General features: G+C 39.1%; 1 protein-coding gene and 1 long non-coding RNA gene across 5 annotated transcripts in view; one reads left to right on the forward strand and one right to left on the reverse strand.

Annotated features, from left to right (window-relative positions):
• The window catches only part of stil (STIL centriolar assembly protein), a 67,383-nt gene that overhangs the window by 42,239 nt on the left and 12,062 nt on the right, over nt 1-13,082 (forward strand). For both annotated transcript variants that reach the window (XM_073063048.1, XM_073063049.1), the window contains 3 exons: nt 4,591-4,705; nt 5,494-6,549; nt 8,364-8,541. In XM_073063048.1, the coding sequence (XP_072919149.1) occupies nt 4,591-4,705; nt 5,494-6,549; nt 8,364-8,541 (1,349 nt within the window). The remainder of the gene's footprint in view (nt 1-4,590; nt 4,706-5,493; nt 6,550-8,363; nt 8,542-13,082) is intronic.
• LOC140736986 (uncharacterized) overlaps nt 1-13,082 on the reverse strand; it is a 143,611-nt gene that overhangs the window by 2,901 nt on the left and 127,628 nt on the right. For 2 of the 3 annotated variants that reach the window (XR_012101043.1, XR_012101041.1), the window contains one exon: nt 8,329-8,496. The exons of the other annotated variant lie outside the window; for it this stretch is intronic. This is a non-coding gene — a long non-coding RNA (uncharacterized lncRNA). Of the gene's footprint in view, nt 1-8,328; nt 8,497-13,082 lie in introns of those variants that run through there. 3 annotated transcript variants of the gene reach the window in all.

Raw genomic sequence — 13,082 nt, forward strand, 5'->3', positions numbered from 1 at the left:
TTAAAAAAAAAAGGACTGAATGTAATGCCATGAATATTAAAGGTTTCTTTGTCCTGTTTCTTCTTTTGTATATATTTTTTTACTGTGAATAAAGTTAATTTCAAAATATAAAACATACTAACATTGTTTCTGCATATTTGCATGTAAACCTATGTGAAGCAACTTTTGAATAATTAGGTAGTCTGCTTTCCACCTTTGACTGAAGCAACATTATTATACTCCTGGCACAATGGCAAATCAGTACTTCTTTCAGAGCAGCCCTGGTGGTAGCCAGTTTTTCATAACAGCATACCTTAAGTCTAAGCTTGCTCATTCTTCAAAGATTCCCCTTATATTTTGTGTAGATTATTTTCAAGGAAGCCTTCTTTCTCGAACACAATGCAAAAACTCTGTTGGATATCTTAAGTGAGAAGATATCACTAATAAAACACCTGTTTTTATTTTTGATTGGAAGTGCATCCCATTTTGCATTTTAATTTGACTTATTTTCCCATAGTATCACAACTTCTCTTTTTATAGCACATCTCTTGAAATTATTTGTTGTCAAGATGATTTTTGGGGGCTGAAACCTTGTCATAGAATCATACTGCATGGAAGCAGGTCTTTTGGCCCATCTTGTCCACTTCAACTGTGTTGCCCAGCAACCTAGTCCTATCTGTCTTCATTTGGCCCATAGTATCTTACATACTTCCTATCAATGTTGCTTGTGTGCCCACCTCAACCACTATTTCTTGCAGCTTATTCCAAATATGCACCACTCTGCGTGAAGAAGTTGGTCCTGATTTCTCTTTTAAGTATCTTGCCTCTGATCTTAAACCTATGTTCTCTTGTTTTTATTAATTTCACCCTGGGTAGAAGACTGCTTTCAGCTTGTCTCTGGTCCTCATGATCTTAGAACCTCTACTTGGTTATCTTCAACTTTCCTACATTTCACTGAGTAAAATCCTTGTCTGTGCAATCTCTCTTTGTAACATAGGCCCCCAAGTTCAGGCAACTTCCTGGTAAAATGGTTTCTGTACTCTGTCAAGTTGAATAATATCTTTCCTGTCATAGGGTCAACCAAACTTAAAGTACTCCAATTACAATGGCACCAATGAATTACATCATAATAATTCATCATAATTATTCATTACAAATGAATAACTACATCATAATTTCCCAACTCATGTACTCATTGCCCTGATTGATGAAGGCCAATGTGCCACATGCCTTCACCACCTTATCTACTGTTGATGCTGCTTTCAGTCAACTATGCATTTGCACTCCCAGTTCTATTCTATAACACTATCCAGGATGCTACCATTCACTGTATTAATCTTATATTGGCTTAATCTCCCAAAATAGAATACTCACATTTATCTGGAGTGAAAGCTGTTCGCCAATTTCACCCCCTCCCCCCAACATACCTAGCTGATGAAGGCCATCTGCCTGAAACGTTGACTGTACTCTTTTCCATAGATTCCTGGCCTGCTGCGTTATTCCAGCGTGCGTGCGTGTGTGTGTGTGATTTCTAGCGTCTGCAGATTTTCTCTTGTTTGTAATTAAGATCCCTCTAACTTTTCATAACCTTCTACATTATCTATGCATTACCTACTTTAGTATTATCTCTAAACTTGCTAACATATCCTGTACATTTATGTCCAAATCATTTACATAAATTGCAAACAACAATGGTCCCAGTACTTGACCCCCGGGGCTCACAGGTCTCCAGTCTGAGAAACAACCTTCAAGCATCATCCTCTGCTTCCTAGCACTGAGACAATTACAAATCTAATAAGCTATTTTCCCCTTGATCCCATATGATCTTGCCTGCCAGACTAACCTACCATGAGCAACCTTGTCAAAGGCTTTGCTAAAATCCGTATAGACAACATCCACTGCCCTACCCACAAGTACCCTCTTGGTTACCATCTCAAAAAAAAAGTCCAGGTGGTTTTTCAGACATGACTTCCCATGTGCAAAGCTGTGCTGTTTCGAATCAGACAATCTCTCCAAATGCTGGTGGGTCTTGTCGCTCAGAATCCCCTCCAGCAATTTTTCCACGACTGATGTCAGACTCACTGGCCTGTAGTTTCTTGGCTTGTTTTTTGTTACCCTTTTTTAAACAATGGTACTACATTAACGACTCTCCAGTTCTATGGAGCTTCTACTGCGGGCAGAGATGAAGCAAAAATTTCTGCAAGGGCCTTTGCAATTTGTTCTCTTGCTTCCCACAAGATCCAAGAATGCACTAGGTCAGGCCTTGAGGATTTATCCATCTTGATGCACTTTAAAGCCTCCAGTTCCTTTCCCATGTAATCCTTATGTGGACCCAGACGTCATCAATCATTTTCCCCATTTTCTTAGTTTGCATTATTATCTCTTCAGTTTTTGCTGTGAAGAAATTCATTAAAAATCTCACCCTTTTTATTTGTCACACAGACAACCTGATTTTTTTTTATTTTTTTTTTTTGCAGGTGGCCTATCTCTCCCAAGCTATCCTTTTACTCTTAATATACTTATAGAATCCTTGGGATTTTGCTTCTTTCCTGCCAAAGCCTTTTTGTATTGTCTTTTTTCCCTTCTAACTTCCCATAAGTTCATTCCTGCATTTGTAGTCATCAAGAGATTCGCTAGCTCTTAATTGCTTATGCACAATGCATGCCGCTGCTGCCTTTTTTTCTTACCAGAGCTTCAATATCTTCTCTCATTCCTGGTTTCCTAAACCTGCCAGACAAGACCTAACAAGAACATGCAGGCCGTGAGCTCTTGACATCACGCTTCTAAAGGCCTCCCACTTCACAGATACAATTTTCTTGCAAGCTTTATTACTACAAGATCTCACCTAATGGCTCCAGTTCAGGACCTTAACCTGTGAATCAGTCGTATCCTTCTCCATAACCATTTTAAAACGGTCATTGAACCCAAAGTGCTCACTGACAGACTCTCCGCTTCCCGCCATTACAGACATTTACACTACACGCTGCATTCGCAAAGCAAACAGCATTATGAGGGATGCCACACACCCCTCATACAAATTCTTTGCCCTCCTGCCATCTGGGAAAAGGCACCAAAGCATTCAGGCTCTCGTGACCAGACTACGTAACAGTTTCATCTCCCAAGCCATTAGACTCCTCAATACCCAGAGCCTGGAATGACACCAACTTACAGCCCCCTACTGTGCCTATTGTCTTGTTTATTATTTATTTGTAATGCCGGCACTGTTTTGTACACTTTATGCAGTCCTGGGTAGGTCTGTAGTCTAGTGCAGTTTTTTTTCTGTGTTGTTTTTAACATAGTTCAGTGTAGTTTTTGTACCGGTTCACGTCGCACCATGGTCCTGAAAAACATTGTCTCGTTTTTACTGTGTACTGTACCAGCAGTTATGGTGGAAATGACAATAAAAAAGTGACGACTCGTTTTTCTGTCTCTTGCCTTTACCTCATTTCCCAGGAGGAAGTCCAGTGTTGCATTCTCTCTAATAGGTTCCTGTACAATCAGTATTATTTTTATTATCATTGACAGTGTATGTTATGAAATTTGTTGTTTTGAGCTAGTAGTACAGTGCAACATATAAAAATAAATAAATAGTCAAAGGGATATCTACTGATTAAGGAAGCTTTCTTGACTACATTTCACCAATCCCTCTCCAAGTCTTTCACACTATGGTTGGCCCAGTTAATATTAGGTAAGTTAGAATCCTCTTCTAATACATGAGTTCCCAACTTTTTTTATGCCATGGAGCAATACCATGAAGCAAGAGGTCCTAGGACTGGGAACCCCTGCTCAAATATTATTCTATAATGTTTAGTATCGGCAATCTCTCTACATCTCTGCTCCCCCAATTCTCACTGACCACTGGAGATCCATTCCAATCAGAATGACAATCCCTTTCTACTTCCGAGTTCTATCACTGAATAATTCCCTGAGAATATCCATTTTAAGAACTGTTGTTATGTCCTCCTTCATCAAGAAGACAATTCCCCCTCTTGTCTGTACCTCTGTCATGCTTGTAGCATCTGAGCCCTGGAACACTGAGCTGCAGGTATTGCCCCTCCCTAAGCCATGTTTCTGTTATGGTTATGATATCCCATCATATCCCATATGATCCAATCCATACCCTGAGTTCATCAACCTTGTCTGTCAAGCCTCCTGCATTGAAACTTGAATGAAGAAAAGTTTTAGCAAAATTCATAAAAAAATATTAGTTGGAAAGCTCCCACTAAGGTATATTATTGCAGTAGAATTGGTCCTAAGTTCTCTATAATTAAAATATGCGTATTAACTAAAATGGGATTTGAACATAATTTTATGAGCTGTCATTTTAAAACAGAATTTGTATGACTAAATTATAATGTTCAAAAGGCATTTGGACAGGTACTTAGACAGGCTAAGATGTAGCCGGATTAAGGGGCCTGATGTGAGTAGCGTCGATAGCCATCACTGTTGGTGTGGACAAGGTGGACCAAAAATGTCCATTTCAGTACTAATTCTGTAATGAATTAATTAACAGATTGTGCTTGATGTATATCCCTAGTTAAGTAGATCCATGAGTAGATACCTCCATTGTTGTATATAATTTGGCTCATTTAATTTTTAATTCTGTTTCAGAATTAATTGTGGATTATTTGCAAGCAAGGTAGCTATTGGAGACAATGACTCTGGTGTAGAGGAAGAGGACCTTTCTCCAAGACCAACACCAAGTCCACATCCAGTTGGACAAAAGGTTTGGTTACTGTATTTTAAGGAGAAGCACTTAAGTACTATAGTGCATATTAATATTCATTGCATGGATTATTTTAAATATATTAATTGTGGGAGAATTTAATCACATTTAATTAATCCAACATTAAAAGATAAAAATGCATGTGAAGATGCACCAATAAACACATGTTTCAAGCAATGGTACAAGTGGTACACATAACTCTACCTTTCTCTTCATAAATGAGCAAAGACATGTCAAGATTCTTAGTTTCTTCAACAAACAGCTGGGCTCCATTGCCCATGTGTTGTCTCAAATCTAATTTACTGCATAATTCAGTATTACTAGGATTATTCTCCTTTCTCTGATGTGTTTCTTTCAAGGACATTGGTAACTCTAGTTCGCAATTACAGATTTTAAATCACAATATACTTTTGCAAAATTTTAACCCCCATGTTCTTCAACTGGTTGAAGAACTAACCAATAATTAAAACTGCGCATACAAGGCATAATTGAACAAGAATATTTGATGTTAGTCCATTCCTGTAATTTGAAAAATATTCACCTGTTTTTGTCCCCAATTCCCAGTACTGATCCTTTGTAAAGCAGACCATGATGCAATGTTGTGCCATACAATTTAACATGATGATTTTTTTTAAAAATCTGGCATTATATGCCTTAACCTTTCATACTCTGTTAAATTATAAGGAATATAAGATTAATTTCCATCTTGGAATTCTCTTTTTGAGTGGGATATCTCAACTTCAAGTACACCTTCAAATTATTAATGTATTTTTCCTTTCTTGCCTTAGTTTCCAAGAATATATCCTTCTGTACCTGAGCTGTCACTTGTATTTGATGGAAGTTTTGTAGACTCAAAAAATGCTCCAAGAAGACTAAAGCACCAGACTCTCCAAATACGTGACACATCTGAAACCTTTAACTCACCGAACCAGCATTCTGAAAATGGACAGCTTGCACTGCCATCTCAAGATGTATCTCCTACTTTAAAACAAAATGTGACAATTTCACATGAACCTGCACTATTGCTCAAGTCTCATAAAGGAAAGACTGTAATGAAGCCTCGAAAAGGGAGTAATTTTGCGAGGAAGAGTTCAGGGTCGTCATCTTCGTCTTCACCAAATGGGCCTTCACCTGATACTTCCATAGACCAGCCTGGAATGGGGGTTCCTGCTGAAGTAGTTGAATCGAGGAAAAACATTGTTGTAGGTCAAAGAGGAGTTTCTGCTGGAGGCCAGCAATCCATGTCCAACACAAAACAGCCACAAGGACTATCAGCATCTCCCAACAAATCAAGCAAGCATTCGCATCAGCACACTCCTAACTTCCCACCTCTTTCATCTGAAATGCAATTACTGGGACATCCAGCACATTTTCACACAGCGTATCCACCTAAATACTGTAATTGTTGCCAGCACCATGGGCCCTGCTGTGGATCTTCACTGAATACTAATTGGCAAGGATCCTGTCCAACATTTGGTTCAAAAGCTGTCCACTCGCCTACTTGTCATGACTGCAGCACTGCAACATGCCAACAAGCACTAGGGTATTTGCCAATTTCTCATTGTAGTGGTCTGTATTTGAACACCAGTCCACTGAAGCAATGGTCACCTGGACAAGCAGGAGGCACGTCACCTCCAAACAGTAGTTTGGTAAAATCACCTGGAGCCTCCCACACATCACCATCAAATTATTGTAAAATGTGTTTAGGACCTTCTACAGGTTTGCATGTTCCTCCGAACAGACCGGACAATGACCGAGAGGAAGGTGCAACAATGGGATTGCCTTTTAATGCCTACAAGATTCTTGTAGAACAGGATAAGCAGCTAAAACTCCTTCAGGCCCAGGTAAGCCATTCCTAAAATCTTCTTTTAATATTCTTTTTATTTTCCTTTTCTCTAGCATACTATAACAGCAGTTCTTGTTAGTTATGTGCATTGTGGGCAAGAAGTTATTATTAAGAATATAATAATATTAGAAAATAGCAGGAGTTAGTTCCCTAAGTCTGCCATTGTGATTTGGTATGCTTGTAGCTGAAGTAAAACATACTAACTGCTGAGATCCCCCAGCATTTTAGGAAATGAACAGTCTATGCTTCAAGGCTGAGACCTACCATCTGGAATGGAAGAGGACAGAAGCTAGAATAAAAGCATAGGGGGAGGAACACGAGTTGGCAGATCATTTTTCTCAATAAATAAATGAACAAGTATAATCTCTTACTATCTTTCCTTTCAGTTAGTCCTGATGAAGGGTCTCGGCCCGAAACGTTGACAGTGCTTCTCCTTATAGATGCTGCCTGGCCTGCTGTGTTCCACCAGCATTTTGTGTGTGTTGTTTGAAGTATAAGGCTTTTTATGTTACTAAGTTAATTGGGTTCTCTCTAGTTTTAGGACTTATGTGAAGATCTGATCACATTTTACGCAATATTTATGCAGAAATAGAGGAAATTCTACAGGGTTTGCAATCTTTCTAGCACCAATGTAAAACGAATATCACACCACAGATGTTTGTTCCTCTGTCAATTGTCAAGTTTTATTGGTCAGCACCAATATGATAAAAGATGTATCACTGTCCAAAGAGTGAGACAGTTCTAATGTCATACAATGTTATCTCCTAACTACATTTAGTGAAATAGATAAAAAGACTTTTTTTGTGTAGAGTCTTGTTATATGTAAATTGGTTGATTTGTATCCCTACTATCAAATGGCACCGTAGTTCAAAAAGCACTCAACTGACCAGGGCAAAAGGCATTGGGACAATCTGAAGAAATTTGAGCTCTTGCTGGATATTACACACTTTCCAGATTTCTAACCAATTTGTACTCCTTTTAAGGGTTGAGAGGGTGGGGAAAGAAAAGTAGGTGATAAGACTGTAAGCGTGGCCTTGAGCTCCATCTCTGACCTACTTGTTTAGCCTGCTATATATTTCCTGCCAAAGGGTTTTGGCCCAAAATGTGGACTGTACTTTTTTCCATAGTTGCTGCCTGGCCTGCTGAGTTCTGCCAGCATTTTGTGTGTGTGTGTGTTACTCAGATTTCCTCTTGTTTGTATATTTCTAATGAGACCTAATACAACTCTGAGGCATAGAACCCTCTCTTCCAAATAGACATGTTGCAGCCTTCTAGCCTCTATATCTAAATCAATAATTTAAGGTCACATGATAGCTGTTATTGTGTGAAAACTGACCAATTTTGTTGTAGGTCATCAGTGTTTTTTGTTACCCACTACAGTGGCCTAACATGATTAACACTTCCCACAGCTCTACATTTTACAACTGTTACATCCCATTGGTGATGTTATCCCTTTCTTTTTACCCTTATTAAATTATCAACCAAATAAATTCAGTAACAGTTTATCCCGATGGCAACCCTGGCCCTGCCCCATCAGCATATTCCCTTTGTTTTAGCCATGTTACAATGACCCTCTTCTGGAATTGAAAAATAACCTGTTTTTCTCTTTCTCAATTCAGGCAAACACCAATCAGTGTAAACATCAATTTTGGTTTCTCTTTCCAAAGTCAAAGCTTGGCCTGCTATTTCCAGTATTTATTTTCTTTTATTTATTGTGAAACAATTGTAGGCTTTTTAAAAATTATGCTTATTTGAGATTTTAAGGAGACCCAATAGGTTATTTGCATTTTAATGTTTATTTGCTACATGCAGATACAACAGCTTTTGGATACACAGCATTCTGATGCATCGACCCCTGTGACCCATTGCCTTTCAAAGAATGCTGATCCAGCATTGACGTCAGAAAGAAAACTGGGATTTGTTGCAATGGAAACCCAGACATCTCCTGCAGTTCAAATGAAGAAAAGTGTTAGCATTGCAGTGAGCACAGGTGAGCAATATTGCATATCCAAAATACTTAAGAAGTACTACTTTTATTTTGTGCAATAAATGTTCTGCAGATAATTGGATATTTACTACTGTAACCTCATTTGGGGTTGTAGTATATGCCATTGAAATTTTTTTTTAATGCTTTTTTTTCTGAACTTTTTTGTTTTGGAATTTAAAAATTAAGTTGTAGTAGGTTGTGTAGTTAACGTTCAATGTGTGGACTTGGTGAGTGAAAGCCATTTTCTGTGCTGTATCTCCCTCGGAGAAAACACTCCTGTCAAAACTCTGAAAATTAATACATTTTCCTGGTAATGGAGATAACTGCTTCAGAAAGCCATGGATATGGACCAAGCATTTGACACCTTTGGCTTGGAGAGGGTGGGGTGGAGTTTGTGTTCACCAGTTACTAGTTGGGCTTGGATTTTTAAATGAAAATATTCTCTTTTGCTTTGAAAAAAGTCAGCTTAGACACAATTTGCTTGGCTTGCTGAATGTACCTTTTTTAAACAAAATATTTCTCAATATTGATATTCTTTAGATCACAAAACTATCTCTAAAGTGCATCGTCATAAAGTTATAATGAGATACAATACAGAAACAAGTCCTTCAGCAGACCTAGCCCACACCAGCCATCCACCTCCCATTTTACACTAATCTTACATCAATCCCATTTTTAAATATAGCATGACTTTCTACAGCAGAGAAACTTGCCCTTACAGGTCCACCTGTGCTCAGTCCTCCTCTCTCCCTTTTCAGATCCACTGCACTCCTACTTCCCCCCTGTGCCTAGTGTGCTCTGATATCCTGTCAGGACCACTTCTAATTTGTCCTGCACCCATTTTACTTGGTCCCCTCCTAAATCATTGGTTTCCTTCCTTACTTGAGTTTCACCCTGCTGTAGCCACACCATCATATTTTGAGGTGCACTACTAATTGCTCTGCCCTCAGTTTCGCCCTACTTTTTATTACTGCAATGTATTCCTTGGTTAGTTGCTCCTTCGTTCTGTCCATTCTTTCTTCTGGTTCATCCTACATTGTCTGCTGGAATATTGCCCTTCCTGACCCTTTTTCAGTTTCACCCTTATGAGTCTGCACACAGATTGCCAAATCCATTCCTGGTCATTCGAGGTTCATCTGTCGTTCTCCCTGCCACACGCTAGCTCTGTGCCCAAAGTGATTTGTTACACTTCGCTCTGCTTTCTTGGCCTATGCATATTTCACATTGCCTCAAAGAAGGGTAACAAAAATTGAGGAAATTTTGATGGCTATGGGCCTGTATTCACTAGAATCTAGAAGAATGAGGGGTGACCTCATCGAATGGTGAAAAGCTTTGACAATGTGGATGCAGAGAGGATATTTCCTATCGTGGGAGAGACGACCAGACAACACAACCTCAGGATACAGGGAATGGAGATGAGGAAGAATTTCTTTAGCTAGTGAGAGGCGAATCTGTGGAATTCATTGCCGCAGGCACATCCTTTCTAAGATAAGAGGCTCAAAACTGATCATAATACTCCAAGTGAGGCTTCATCAATTTTTTATGAAGCCTCAACATTACGTCCTTGCCCTTATATTCTTGTCCTCTTGAAATGAATGCTAACATCACATATGCCTTCCTCACCACAGACTCAACCTGTAAATTGACTTTTAGGGAATCCTCCCAAGGACTCTCAAGTCCCTTTGCGTCTGGGTTTTTTAAATTTTCTCTCCATTTAGAAAATAGTCTACACTTTTTATTTCTTCTACCGAAGTGCATGACCAAACACTTGCTGTCACTGTATTCCATCTGCCACTTCTTTGCCCATTCTCCTAATTTCTCTACGTCCTTCTGTAGCCTCTCAACTTCTTCAAAACTACCTGCCCCTCCACCTATTTTGCTTTGTCCACAACCTTGAAGCAAAGCAATCAATTCTGTCGTCCAGGTCATTGACATATAACATAAAATGAATTGGTCCCAACACAGACTCCTGTGGAACACCACTAGTCACTGACAGCCAACCAGAAAAGGCCCACTTTATTCCCACTCTTTGCCTCCTGCTTTATCCATGCTAGTATCTTTCCTGTAATACCATGGGCTCTTAACTTGTTAAGCACCCTCATGTGCGGCACCTTGTCAAATACCTTCTGAAAGTCCAAGTATACAACATCAACCGATTCTCCCTTGTCTATCCAGCTTGTTATTTTTTCAAAAAATTCCAACTAATTTGTCAGATTTGCAATTTTCCAGTCTTCCAGAACTATTCCAGAATCTAGTGATTCATGAAAGATCATTCCTAATGCCTCCACACTGTCTTCAGCCACCTCTTTCAGAACCTTGAAGTGTATATCATCTGGTCCAGGTGACTTAATCTACCTTCAGACCTTCCAGTTTCCTAAGAACCTTCTTCATATTAATGGTAACTTCACACACTTCTGACCCTTAAAACTCTAGATCTTCCTCCATACCACTAGTGTCCTCTAAAGTGAAGGCTGATGCAAAATAGTTATTCATTTCATTCTTGTCCCCCATTACTACTTCTCCAGCATCATTTTCCAACGGTCCAATATCTACTCTTGCCTAGCTTTTGCACTTTATGTATCTGAAGAAACTTTGGTATCTTTTGTATTCCATCTCTTCCTTATCAATAACTTTTTTTAAGTTGCCTTCTGTTGAGTTTTTTTTAAAGCTTCCCAATCTTTGAACTTTCCACTAATTTTTGCCCTATTATATACCCTCTCTTTGGGTTTTATGTTGGGTTTGACTTCTTTTGTTAGCCACAGTTACGTAATTTTGCCCTTAGAGTACTACTTCCTCTTTGGAATGCATATATCCATTAGCCTGAATTGCTTCTAGAAATTCCAGTCATTGCTGTTCTACCATCATCCTTGCCTGTGTTCTTTTCCACTCAGTTCTGGTCAACTCCTCTCTCATGATAGATAGATAGATAGATACTTTATTCATCCCCATGGGGAAATTCAACTTTTTTTCCAATGTCCCATACACTTGTTGTAGCAAAACTAATAACATACAATACTTAACTCAGTAAAAAAATATGATATGCATCTAAATCACTATCTCAAAAAGCATTAATAATAGCTTTTAAAAAGTTCTTAAGTCCTGGCGGTTGAATTGTAAAGCCTAATGGCATTGGGGAGTATTGACCTCTTCATCCTGTCTGAGGAGCATTGCATCGATAGTAACCTGTCGCTGAAACTGCTTCTCTGTCTCTGGATGGTGCTATGTAGAGGATGTTCAGAGTTTTCCATAATTGACCGTAGCCTACTCAGCGCCCTTCGCTCAGCTACCGATGTTAAACTCTCCAGTACTTTGCCCACGAATTACATGCCTCTGTAATTCCCTTTACTCCACTGTATGCTGATACATCTGGCTTTAAGCTCCTCCTCAAATTTCACGGTGAATTTATTCATATTATGACCGCTTGTCCCTAAGGGTCCTTTTACATTAAGCTTGTTAATCAATTCCGGTTCATCACACAATACCCAATCCAGAATAGCTGATCTCCTAGTGAGCTCAACCACAAGCTGTTCTTAAAAAGCCATCTGTAGGCATTCTGGAAATTTCCACTCTTGGGATCCAGCATCAACCTGATACTCCCAATCTACCTGCATATTGAAATCCCTCATGAATATTGTAACATTGCCCTTTTGGCATGCATTTTCTCCTTCCCGCTGTAATAAAAATATGTAAATGCAGTGTTCTAGTAAATGTTTCCAGACTGCTTCACTAGAATGCATACGGTTCTAGGTGCTTTCATACTAAAGTTTCAGATTTGCAGATGACGGAAACAAGGTTTAGGAGGTTATATCAAAAGTTAGGGTCATGATGAACAAGTTGATAAGCCAGGACATTTACTGAGACATAACATGGAGCGTAACAGGTTGGAAAAGGAAATAATAAGACCATGGTGCACAGGAGCAGTATTAGGCCATTTGATTCATTGAGTCTCCTCCACCATTCCATTATGGCTGATTTATTATCCCTATCATCCTCCACTTTAAATGTAGCCAATGACTTGTCCATTGTAGCCATCTGTATCAATGAATTCCACAGATTTGCCACCGCCTGGCTAAAAAAATTCCTCCTCATCTCTGTTCTATAGAGACATACTTCTATTCTGAGCCTGTGCTCTCTGGTCCTAGACTTTACCACTATAGGAAACATCCTTTCCACATCTACTCTTTCAATATATACCCCCCCCCCCCCCCAACCGACCTCATTCTTCTAAATTCCAGTAAGTACAGGTCCAGAGCCATCAAATGCTCTTGTTGCGTTAACCCTTTCAATCCCAGAGCCATTCTCGAGAATTTTCTCTGCACCATCCTTGTTTTTATATTCTCTTACAATGAATGCTAACATTGCATTTGCCTTCCTCACCACCCACTTGAGCTGCAAGTTAACCTTTTGGACATCCTGTATGAGTACTCCCAAATCCTTTTGCAGTTCTGATTTCTGAATGTGCTTCCTGGTTAATGGCTGTATGTATCACAGCTAATTTCAATAAGGATAAGATTCAGTAATGTCAGATTGGTATTTTACAATTT

This window comes from Hemitrygon akajei, chromosome 12 (assembly GCF_048418815.1).
Source record: "Hemitrygon akajei chromosome 12, sHemAka1.3, whole genome shotgun sequence".
NCBI classification, from domain to species: Eukaryota; Metazoa; Chordata; class Chondrichthyes; order Myliobatiformes; family Dasyatidae; genus Hemitrygon; species Hemitrygon akajei.